At 32.5% G+C, this 12097-nt stretch overlaps 2 protein-coding genes across 2 annotated transcripts; both read left to right on the top strand.

Annotated features, from left to right (window-relative positions):
• Positions 1 to 1751: 1751 nt before the first annotated feature.
• Positions 1752 to 3693, top strand: LOC134831283 (uncharacterized). The gene is made up of 2 exons (XM_063844978.1): positions 1752 to 1810; positions 1869 to 3693. Exons 1-2 carry the CDS (start codon positions 1804 to 1806, stop codon positions 2813 to 2815), a joined length of 954 nt encoding a protein of 317 aa, XP_063701048.1. The 5' UTR covers positions 1752 to 1803; the 3' UTR covers positions 2816 to 3693.
• A 3732-nt stretch (positions 3694 to 7425) lies between these two features.
• On the top strand, positions 7426 to 8253 carry LOC134828803 (uncharacterized). The gene has a single exon (XM_063841790.1). The coding sequence runs from the start codon at positions 7426 to 7428 to the stop codon at positions 8251 to 8253; it is 828 nt and encodes a 275-aa protein (XP_063697860.1).
• The last annotated feature ends 3844 nt before the right edge of the window (positions 8254 to 12097 follow it).

Raw genomic sequence — 12097 nt, forward strand, 5'->3', positions numbered from 1 at the left:
AGAATTTTCTTTTAAATTATAAAATTCTTAAAAAAAAACAAAAAAAAAAATTTAACAGAACAGCAAACCACTGAAAGTAAAATATTTTTCAGAATATTTTCGTCAATTTGAACAAACTGATTTTTTTTTTAATAATTCATGATAACATTATTGTCACCATTAATATTTTTTCGCTCATTTTTGGCACAATTGACTGGCATAATTTCTCCAAGTTGTTCACGGGTCAATGCAGATGCTTTAGTTACCATTTCCAGAAAATTTTCCTCTTCAAAATATTGCTTGTGAATTTTCTCAATATTACAATTGAATTCTTGGACGCAGCTCGAGCAATTCAAACGTTGATCATCCAAAGTACCAAATTTATACTCCACGTCGTGGTCGTAGGTATATTTTACTGCATGTGATGGCAACTGGTTCATTACAGGATATGCCCGAGGATGCAAATGTTGAAAATTGCGCAGCCACAAAAGATCGATGTGAAGCATTTGAAGATGATGGTAAAACACCATTTGCACTATGTCGGAAATTTCGTCGTTATTTTAAATTTTCGGGTAGTAGTTACTGTTGCGAATAACATTGCGCACGGCAAATTCAAAAAATGACCCTTTACCAGTCTCAATATCGAAAGTTGAGTGTTCTAGTTGATTTATATTATTTGCACTCGCGAAAATTATTGACATTATCAAAATAAAGAGTTTGAGAAATTTCATTTTTAACTTTTTGTCGCACAATTCCGGCTTTATTAAAAGACTTGCGAAATTGAACTGATGTTTGTGACGGTGACTTTTAACGACGTATTTATACCAGAAATTAATTGCTATAGTTAAATATATTTCTATATAAAAAAAATAAATTTAGTGAATAATTCATGATTCGCAATTTAAAACAACAATTTTTTATTACTTGTCATCAAATAGTCTTTTTTAAAAAATTTTCGGTTGCGAGACAATGATTTGGCACAGAAACTAATTTAAGAATATTTTCCAAGAATTTTTTTTGTTAACTTTCTTCATGAATAGATCACATGACTTATTATTAGTAGAAAATAAAAATTTATTAGTATGTAATTTGTTATGATTGCTCAATTGAAAAATGTGCGAATGCTCAAAACGGAAATTCCATTGAAGATTTTTGAATTAGAATTAATAGAATCGTCTAAAATGTGTGAATTCAAATAAAAATTACCTATTTTACCATTTTCATAAATGTGTACTAATTTCGAAAATTAAATATGAGATTTAATACTACAATGGAAATTAGCAATCCACAGAATTAAAGCAAAAGTAATTTGATCTAATTTTTTAATATATTTTTTAAAATTTTTGTTAAATTTTGTATTCGTTTTTTTAATATTTTTTTTTTTATTTTTTTTAGATTTTTTGTCTGAATAATTTGAAATATTTTTTCAAAAATTTAATTTTCCTTCGAATCATTTGGCATTAAATAAATAAGTTAGCAAATTTAAATGAAAATAGGTGGGTACACTTAAAAAAATCAAAAAATATCAACGATCAAAAATTATTTAAATTTTGCTATTAATTAATTTTTTAAAAATTTGGATTAATTTTTAATTCTCATTTGAAGCAGCCAAAAATTTAAATTTAATTAGAAAGAAAAAAGGAACCTGAGTTGACTTCAATAACGGTCACACTGCTTGATTTAAAATTGCTTATCAGTCGTTTTCTTATCTTTTAATAATTATTTACTCCAATCAATGACTAATTTAACTCATAAACGTCAAAAGTGTTTCCGAAACGAAAGTGTCTTTCATACGAGCAACAATTTCCTTTATTTTTCACATTCATGAGTGGTGAGTTATTTATTATTTACTTTATTTTTTTTCAAATTTAAATTTTACCTTAATACAGTTGCTGCAATGCTTACTTTATTGGACTTAAACGATGATTGTTTGCTGCATATTTTGAAATTCTTCAGTTTATTGGAACTAATCAAAATTCGAGGAACAAGTAATCGTCTCGATAACTTACTTCGCCAATGTCGTCATAAATATGCAAATTTGAATTTCATGGATTCTCACCAGGAATACTACTATGGGTCACCAAATACGTTTCATGACGTTTTGCGATTTTTGGGTCCGACGATAAAATCTATTAAAATAAGTAGTCGCAATAATTCGAGAGATATTTCGTGGATCGAGCAATTTTGCGTGAATTTAGAGACTTTAGAATTTAATTACTTAAATTTTGAAAATGACACAGAGTTTGACAAATTTACAGCAATCATAAGTAATTTAAGGTCTCTAACAATTTACAGCAACAAGAAAAAGAATTTTAATAACTATTTCGGGAATCAAGTGGTTAATGCACCGAAATTAGAAGAACTGAGAATAACTTGCGACTTTAACTGGTGCAACATGGGAAAATTTTTTAAAAACATAAAAAGTCTTAAATCTTTTAGTTTTCATATTCGTGCAAAAATGAAGCCAAAATTTTGCCTAGAATTTTTAAAACATAACTTACAATTGATGAATTTGGAAATATCTTACTTTTCGGTTGAAAATGGTCCAGACTTGGTGAATTTTATTGCGAACGAACTCAAAGGCATTGAAAGTTTGAAGTTTTATGCGGGAGATGTCACAAACTTGGAGCTATTGGCTGACTTACCAAACTTGAAAAAATTATCAGTTTTGAAGAAACATGATTCTAATTTTGATCCATCATCTGCAGTTAATAACTTACTTGAGAAGTTAATCGAAAAAAATAATCTCCAAAAACTTGAAATTTCACAAATTTCTATTGATAATGATCTCATTGCAAAATTAACGAACCTGAAAAGTTTGTCGTTGGAGATCTAAAAATTGACGTTCAAAAATTAAAAACTTCAGATGAGTTAAAATCACTTAATGATTTTCTTAAAATGGCAAATTTATATCAAAATTTATTTTGGAAGAACCAAGAGCAACTACTTTAAAATTTATTTAGAGAAAATTTTGATGAGAAATGAATATGTAACGAATAATGTATTAATTTTTTATAAAACGAATTACACATTTTTATTATTATTTATTAAATTCAATTTATTTATTAAAATATTTATTAATCAACCTTAAAAACTAATTTTAAATATTAAAAGTAAAACTATGATTTTTTTTATTTTATGCTTAAACATTTATAAATATTATATAACTAATGTTAAAGATTTTTATACAAAAATTTTATTAAAATTATTATATAAATGTTTTAATATTTATAGCTAATTTAATATGTTAAGCTTTATAATAATCTGGTCTAAAATATAAAATCCGAACACAAAATAGAGGAATTAGGAAATCATGATATTATAAGGTATTCAACTATTACAATTAAACAATAATATTTTTTTTTTTCGAAATGCTTGTCATGCAGACTGACGTTGACTTTTTATTTAAACGGGAAAATTTTCCAGAACGCGTCCGTGTGAGAAAATGGAAACCAGGAAGCGAACGACGTAATGGCTCTAGTCAGTCGGACATTAATCGATTTTAAGGAGATTAATCGATTAAGTATTTTAATTGATTTTTTAGTTAAATACTTTTTAGCTTTTAGATTAATTAAGAATAATTTTTTTCATCATCATTTTAGTCAATTGTATGATGATCATATTTCAAGAGAGACATTTATAATTAGAATATTGAGGGAAATAAAAATTTTATATACTGACAGGATCTAAATATTATGTTAAATTTAAGATCTATGTAAATAAAACGACTTTATTTGTCTTAAATAAAAACTAAAATAAACATATAAAGCTATTGAATTGAATTGTTTTATTCGTGGTTTTATTTAGAAGGATGTAACTTTTGTGTTTATAATTATATGCTTTTTTATTTAAATTCCAATGTTTTCTGTCATGGTGTCACGCTTTTAGTTCTCTACTTCCCACAAGATGGCGTTGTTACTTAACAGTGCATTTAGGTAGCGTACCCATTGGTAATTCCGAGAGAGACCAAGAATGTGCATTGGGTTTAAGTTATAGAATGTGCATTGGGGCAATGTTTTAGAATGTGCATTGGGTCTTCATAAAATGTTCGAGAAAGTTCATAGAAGCTTCGAGAAACTTCATAGAATGTTCTCGAAACTTCATAGAATGTTCTAGAAACTTCAAAGAATGTTCGAGAAACTTCATAAAATCTTCGAAAATTTTTTAAAACCTCATAAAATTTTAAGGAAAAATTACATCTTTTGTAATAACTAAAAAGTATAAAATAAAAAATTATAAAAAAAAATATTTTAAAAAGATGCTTTTTTATTTGGGGCCCTAAAAAGTTGAAAATAAATGAAAGTTTTTCAAAATTTAAGCAATAGAAAAAAGCATGCGAGGCCAAAATAAGTGAGAATAACTTAAAATGTAAGTGAAAAGTAATTGAAATAAAATTGTTGGACTCGAATGTCTTTTTTCTTTTGCTTAAATTTTGAAAAACTTTCATTTATTTTCAACTTTTTAGGGCCCCAAATAAAAAAGCATCTTTTTAAAATATTTTTTTTTATAATTTTTTATTTTAATAATGATAAGTTTGCACATTCCAATATGGAATGTTCTATATTTTTCCATTTATAAAAGAATTGTCTTCCTCGTGGCACTCAAAATTGTTGGAATAATTTACTTCTGTTAAAATATGCGAGTCAGCAAAATCGCATAAGACAAATTCTTGTTCAAATGTTCAAACCGTTCTTCGTTTGAATTGTACAAGTGCTTTATACAATATTGTATGAGAAACGCTAATTTTAGTTGAATGTTTAACCGATTTTAAAAAGTTATAATATTTTCACATTATAGTTTACTTTCATTGACAGTTTAAGATTTCGATTTATGAAAAAAAAAGAAATTTTTTTCTCCCTTTTTAGAAATGCTGAAGCTGTACCAAGATTTTCATTATGAACTAGGCATATCAGTAGCAGACATAAACGTCGACTTGAAGGCATTTGGTTCCGAATTAAGATCAAAGAGGCTACACCAATTTAATGCCAAAATTAATAACTGATATAGAGTAACCATTAGAACATATTTTTATAAAGTTCTGCGACATGTGTCGTAAAAGCATTCCTGGTAATGTTCGTTGTGCCACAACAGCATTATACCTGCGTATACATGCAAATAAATAGCAAAACTCCCATCCTTTTATTTTACACAGCTGAACCAATTACATATGAGGATTAAGGGAAGGCATCAAACGAGATATGCGGCATGTATTATTTAGTACGAGAATGTGATAAAGTAAAAAGCCTTCTAAAAAAGGATGGACTTTTAAACGTTTCTTTTAGATTTTTTGTAACTTAAGCATTGCCATTAGTTATTTGCACAAAAAATTTCTTTAGAGGATAATTTGGAAAGCAAATTCTTTTCAATTAATAAAAGTAAAAATGTAGAACAGCATTACGTAACAGGTGAACGTAATCCTGCATTCAAAAAAAATTGAAAATCAAAGCGAAATGATACAAGATTCTTTTTCTGAACAATTTCAAACTACCTTATATTGGCAGACAAATACGACTTGGTGGCACAGTATTAATTACAATTCCGAAAATATAACTCATAGCAATACATTTATAAATGACGCAACAAGTATCGCAATTCCAGAACTTTTCATCAACGATCTCCTCAATAGAATAACAAAGAACTACACAAGTTATTATACAATTGTGAAAATTTTTAGATTAATCTTAAATTATATTTCAAAGGATTCATTATTTTGTTACGCCTTCACTCGTGCAAAGAAGATTTGGCAGACATCCGACTAATTACAAAAGCTTTCAATCGCGAAATAAATATATTAGGTGGCTATTGGGGTTATGATCTTGGCACAGTTTTTTACTCGGAATTGTTCGATTTTTTTTGCTCGATACTTGTTGGGGCGACATTTCACCCTTTTGACCGATCATGCACCTTTGATATGGCTTTCCGGAATGAACAACTCTACTTGTCGGCTCACGAAAGTCCGATTGGAGCTAAAGAAATGCTTTAGAATTCCGTCGTGTCATACACATTTCTCAAAACAGATTCTCAGATGCTAAAAGAAGCGTTACAAAAAACGATCTGCTTTGCTGAGCACCAACAAAGATATGTTGATTAAAAGAGGATATGTTAGATTAATTTTTTTATCGCGAAATATTCCTCCTTAAGTAGGCTGGAATGTTAGTTGTGAAAAGAAAAAATTTTTAATGATAGTAGTTAGATTAAGAAAAATTGAAATCAAGAAAGATGAATAATGATAACGATGAATGATAATAATAATAATTATTGTCGGATATTATTAATGAACAAGTTTATAATAAACAACTAAGTTTATAAAACAATCACTGTGTTCCGCGTTACGCGAATAATAGTGCTTATTATGCACTTTATCATTATATAAATACAGAATGAATAAAGCATGTGTTCAGTCCTAAAGTAAACTTGCCTTTTAATACAACGTTCCCCTAACCGCGTATTCCATAATTATGATTGAATGAAAGACAATAATAATTTGTTAGTTTATTCATTATCAGGAATATTTCACTCCTTGGAAGGGAGGTGTTATATCCCTGCCTAATGAATTTATTTCGAAATATATTTTTAAAATTGTTTGTATGCATTTTTGGTGTTGTCCTCATTATGGACAATAACACCCAAAGTGCAATACAAGCATTATTCATATTTAAATATATAGGCGAGGCCAATTGTCACAGTTTAGTGTTAAGAACTTTCTTGTAATTCTAATATAAAAATAAACTTTACTTTTGGGTTGAACTTAGAATCGAGCAGTCTTCTTAATTAAATCCCTAACTTCAAATATAACATGGCAAGTGAAAGATTCAGAAGCCAAAGAACAGGAAGACGAAGAACAAGAACAAATAATCTTGGCAGCTGATGCAGTTAAGTTGGCAGGAAGCATTATTACGCCGTATAAGGGTGAAGTTGAAGGTCTGCGAGCTTTTATTGACACTTTAGATTTGGCGGAAACGCTTAAAGGCGATCATGAAGCAGTATTTGTTGCAATGATAAAAAAGTAAGCTCACAGGTCTAGCAAGAAGCTGCATTCCAGAAAATGTTAACACAATAATGCAGATAAAAAAAAACTTCAACAATCGATTAAGTCACCTGGTTCAGGCGTTATGGAGGCAAAATTAGCTTCGATTACACCAGCAAGAAAAGATCGTGAAGCATACACGAAAGAAATCGAAGAAGTTGCACAAGCCTTGAAGAGAGCTTACATAACAGAAGAAAAGACACCTGCATTAGCAGAAGAGCACACTGCTCGGGAAGTAAAACGCAGTTTGACAAATAACTCTTGGTTGCCGCTTAATTAATTAGCGCCAACAAATTGTTCCAATATAGTATTTGTAAAATGTATTTATTATTGTTCCCAGGCAGGTAGTTTAATGGTATAATTTAATGGGACAATATCATAAGTGCATCCAAGAGAAATGCCACAGAGATACTCAAGGAATGTCGTGGTATTTCATCCCGCCGCTAACTCCACATTACAACGGAATGAGCGAGAGCGCCGTGAAGAGTGTGAAGACAAGATTGAAGACGGTAATGGGAATTAATGCGTTAACCTACGAAGAATTCAATACTTTGTTGGTGAGAATTGAAGGAATATTAAATTCTCGCCCATTGTATCGAATGAGTCAAAAGGAAGATGTGCTCACTCCTGCACACTTCTTGGTAGGGCGGTCGTTAATAGCCCCGCCTGAAAATAAGAACTACGTGCCAAGAACGACTATGGAGCAGCATTACGACGAAGTAGAAAAAAGAGCAAAGCAGTTCTGGGAAATTTGGAAACATGACTATTTGTTCTCATTGGCAAAACGGACTAAATGGACAGGTATCTCCAAAAATTTAAAGGAAGGAGATTTAGTGTTGATAAGAGACCTCAGTACAAAAAAGATGCAATCGTGGCCTAAGGGATTGGTAGTCAAAGCCACACCAAACCACGATGGCATAGTAAGAAAGGTTCATGTCCGTATTCCTGAGAAATACTTCGACGACGCGGACCTGAACGCAACACAAAAATTTCGAATTCGTGAATGCTCAGTGAACCATTTAGTTCCTTTGTATCCAGAAGTTGAGGGAGAACCCGACGAGCCATGGGACCGAATGAAGAACTTTACCATTCGGTACGGGGGCTTCCACGAGATCAGTGAAAAAGCTAGTAATTGTGAAGTGAAAGAAAAACTCACACAACCAGAAGACACACCAGACCATCGCATAACAAGAGGTATGAAGAGACGACAAGAACAACAAGCCTCAACTCATCATTCTCAGCAATGAAAAAACCTCAATATATGATGACGATATTGTGCTTCTTTGGTCTTATCTTCGCGGCAATGGGTTCTTAAATACAACCCATAGAATCCGGCGGCCTTTACGTAGCAAAGGTCGGAAAGGGCTTTATCAAAACCGGATCAACGAAAATATCTTTTTTGACGGATCTCCATCCAACAGAAGACGTGCGAAGATTAAAAACATCAATGGCACACTTTGTAAATATTTGCGAAACAGCGGAGAAACTTCAAGTCCACACAAAATGCAAACAGTTTGAAGAATTGATTTCCAGCGAATTTCTCTTTACAACTAATCGCATGAAACGTTCGCATGGAGATCTAGGACGTGCAAAGGATCTTTTAATAGGATCTGATTGGTCTAAAGAAGTCGTCAATTTAGAAGTGGAGGAGCAAGAAACGAGAAATCTGTTAGTGGAGACGGTTCAAGTTTTCGCAAATGCCTCTATAAGAACCAATGAATCCGTGGCTGAACTGCAAAGGGTAGTCGGAATTGCACTGAATCAATTGGGCAAGATGATGACTTACCCAGACACAATCAACAGAACATCAGTTCAGCTACAGATCTTAGAAGTATACGAAAGGACCATGGGAGTCATCAAGTTAATACAAGAAGTTTATTCCATGGTACGCAACAACCGTTTCGTAATAGAAAGACAGCTGGTAGGATTCTTAATCGCCGCAAAATCGATTTGGAATTTAATACTGAGGTGAAAGGAATCAACAACTTAATAATCAACTACTGGAGTCTCGTAACTCGTTTGGAACTTACCGCTTACCACACAAATCTTGATCTCGTCAGATCATATGTTCAAAAATTAAATGACACTTGTATGGAAAAAACCCTATGAAATATATCCAGCGTTTGTCACAGCCTACAAAACAACATTAGGGTCTTTAAAAAGTGCTCTTTTGCTCTCGATTTTGCATCTCGTTTCCCTTTGTAGGAAGAACAATCAAATGAAGATATTCTAGAAAAACAACGCACTCCTTGCGTTAATGTTCTTACTGACAAGAAAATAAAAGTGGATTTTAAAACTTTAGTTGACTGTTCAGCTAAAGATAAAGATTTAATTTTATTGCACAGATATATTACGTGCGGATGGCCCGAAAAAAATGCTGCAAAGCAATAGTCTTGCTACAAGAGTTAATTAGCTGACAAAGGCCTTCAAGTGGACACGAAGTCATGAGACCCAGTGCTCAACAAATTGATTGTGACTAAATGGGACGCCGAAACGGTACAATTGTTTGAACAAAAATTGGAAGATGCTCGACAAACTCCAACTATGGAGACCATTAAGAAATTTTTACTATGGCGGATTGACACATTCCAGCCGACGACAGCTAGACAACAGAACCAACCGCCTGTCAAAATGAAGGTAATGAAGACTATAACAAAAAGGGGCACATCAAAAAGGGGCAACTGCTCGATGTGTCAAGAAGGACATTTGCTATGGAAATGTCCTAAATTCCAAAGCCTCCCGGTCAAACAACGCATCAAGCACGTTAACGATCGCGGTATTTGCAACGTATGTCTCAGTCACGAGACAAAGCTGGCATGCAAAAGTACTTACAAATGCAGCTCCTGCAAACAGCCTCATTCAAGCTTATTGCATGACAAAGGTAAGATTGATGTATACAGGAACGTCCCTGTTTCCAACCGCTATGGTGAAGGTGGAAGGAAAACAGTCATTGGCATTACTCGATGCATGCTCAGATTCAAATTTTATTACTCAAGAATTGGTGGATGAGTTGAAATTGAATACAAAACCAGTGAAAATTTCATTTTCTGGACTGAGCCAAAGGAAAGAAACAATCGAAAAACAAACGATTTTCCGAATTAGCAACATACAAGGTACGTTCAACTTAAAGGTATCGGCATACGTGATTGGCACTATTATGAAGGAAAGCCCAGACGCTAAAATTCATAAAGTACCCGAGTTCACAGGCCTGGAACTCGCCAATCCAAGTAACCACACCCCAACGCAAGTAAATTTGTTGCTAGGATCGTCAATTGTTTCAAAGATTTACAAATCAGACATCAAGAAGAAAGGAAACTTGATAGCCCAATCCACAGAATTCGGGTGGATTATCTCCGGAGAAACGTCTTCAAAACGTGAGGTCGACAACTTGAAAACTTTCATGATTAAAACTGATGAACAAGAAGTAGATGAGCTGTAGCAATTAATCTACAAGGTCATCGACTATCTTGGATACGATGTAGATGAGGAGACAGCACAAGACTTCGACCCTTCTTTCGGACACTTCCAGGAGTTCACCTGTAGCATATCCATGCTTGTGTGAGTAAGCAAAAGTTATTTTGCTTATTATTAAAAGTATTAAAAGTAAACGTGTTTACTTTAAATATTTCTTGAATGAAATTTGACTCCTTGGACGAGGAATTGCTGACGCATGTTAGCACTTCGTAGGGCAAGAGAGTCAAGCGACAAAGACAACGACTTTGAAGTTAGTTCATTTTTTCTCGTCCCATTCGTGAAGTATTAAATTCGTAACAATAAAGTTTAAGTTTATTAATTTCTAACAATAATAACAGAGAGGCAGCTCTCTTCACATGTCATTAGAATAATTAATTAATGAACATTCTTGTACTGTCCGGCAGTTGAAGAACAATAAAGATAACTTTGAAGTAAAATAAATTCTTTAAATTAAATATTGAAGTGAAGGCTATTTAAATTTATTATAAACATTACATGGGGGCTGAACGGGGATTCGAACCCCGGGCCTCCTTGCTTTCGCAGGATTAAAATCAGAAAGGAACTTTGTCTACATCGATGACTATTGTGTTACAGCAACAACAGAAAAGGAAATGTACAAGAATTTGGAGGAAGTTTTCCAACGTTGCAGAGAAAAAGGATTGACATTAAATGCTGAGAAATGCGATTTCTTCAGAAAAGAAGTAACGGATGAATCGAAGTATGAGACCATTAAAAATTATCCAACTCCAAAAAACGCTGATGACGTGAGAAGATTCGTCGCTTTTTGCAATTACTATAGGATATTCGTTGAAAATTTTGCGGCGTATGCATTGGAACTGACAAGATTGACCAAGAAAGGTGTTACATTTGAATGGACTTAAAAATGTCAACAATCGTTTGAACATTTGAAACAAGCTCTTATGCAACCAAAAATATTGCAGTATCCTGATTTCGAAAAGGAATTCGTGTTATTCACGGATGCAAGTGGTTTTGCTTGTGGAGCGGTACTTTCTCAAAAACACGGTGATGTCTATTTGCCAATAGCATATGCATCAAAAGCATTCAACCATGCTGAAAGGAAGAAACCTATAATCGAATTAGAGTTATTAGCAATTCATTGGGGAATCAAACATTTCAGACCGTACTTGTATGGCAGAAAATTCCTTGTCATGTCAGATCATAAACCGTTAATTTACCTATTCAACATGGTAAATCCGAGCTCAAAGCTAACGAGAATTCGCTTGGATTTGACGGAATATGATTTTGATGTAAATTATATCAAGGGATCTGAAAATACAACGTTGAATCAACAAGATGATTTTAAATCGTATTGGTCTCGTATAAGACGATTTATCGAGCCATACGTCATCAAAAATTGTGTTTTTACACAATATTGTGAAGACAATTTAATAAACTGCGGACAACAGTGTCCCAATACAAAAATAAAACTTCGGGAACACATGAACGATTTGATGAAAATATCCTGAATGGAGGGATTGGATAATCGAGGAGCTGTTGGAATTTCTGAAGAGCTTTGGAACGCATCGAAAATCATTAAATCAATGTTAAAAATCGTAAAATCGTTAAAGATAGTTTCAAATAAACATTTAAAAGTGA

The sequence above is a fragment of the Culicoides brevitarsis genome, chromosome 2 (genome assembly GCF_036172545.1).
Source record: "Culicoides brevitarsis isolate CSIRO-B50_1 chromosome 2, AGI_CSIRO_Cbre_v1, whole genome shotgun sequence".
NCBI lineage: Eukaryota > Metazoa > Arthropoda > Insecta > Diptera > Ceratopogonidae > Culicoides > Culicoides brevitarsis.

Bases quoted from the DNA above. Each gene is read 5' to 3' on its own strand.
- LOC134828803 (XM_063841790.1), top strand. From the start codon at position 7,426: ATGTCGTGGTATTTCATCCCGCCGCTAACTCCACATTACAACGGAATG.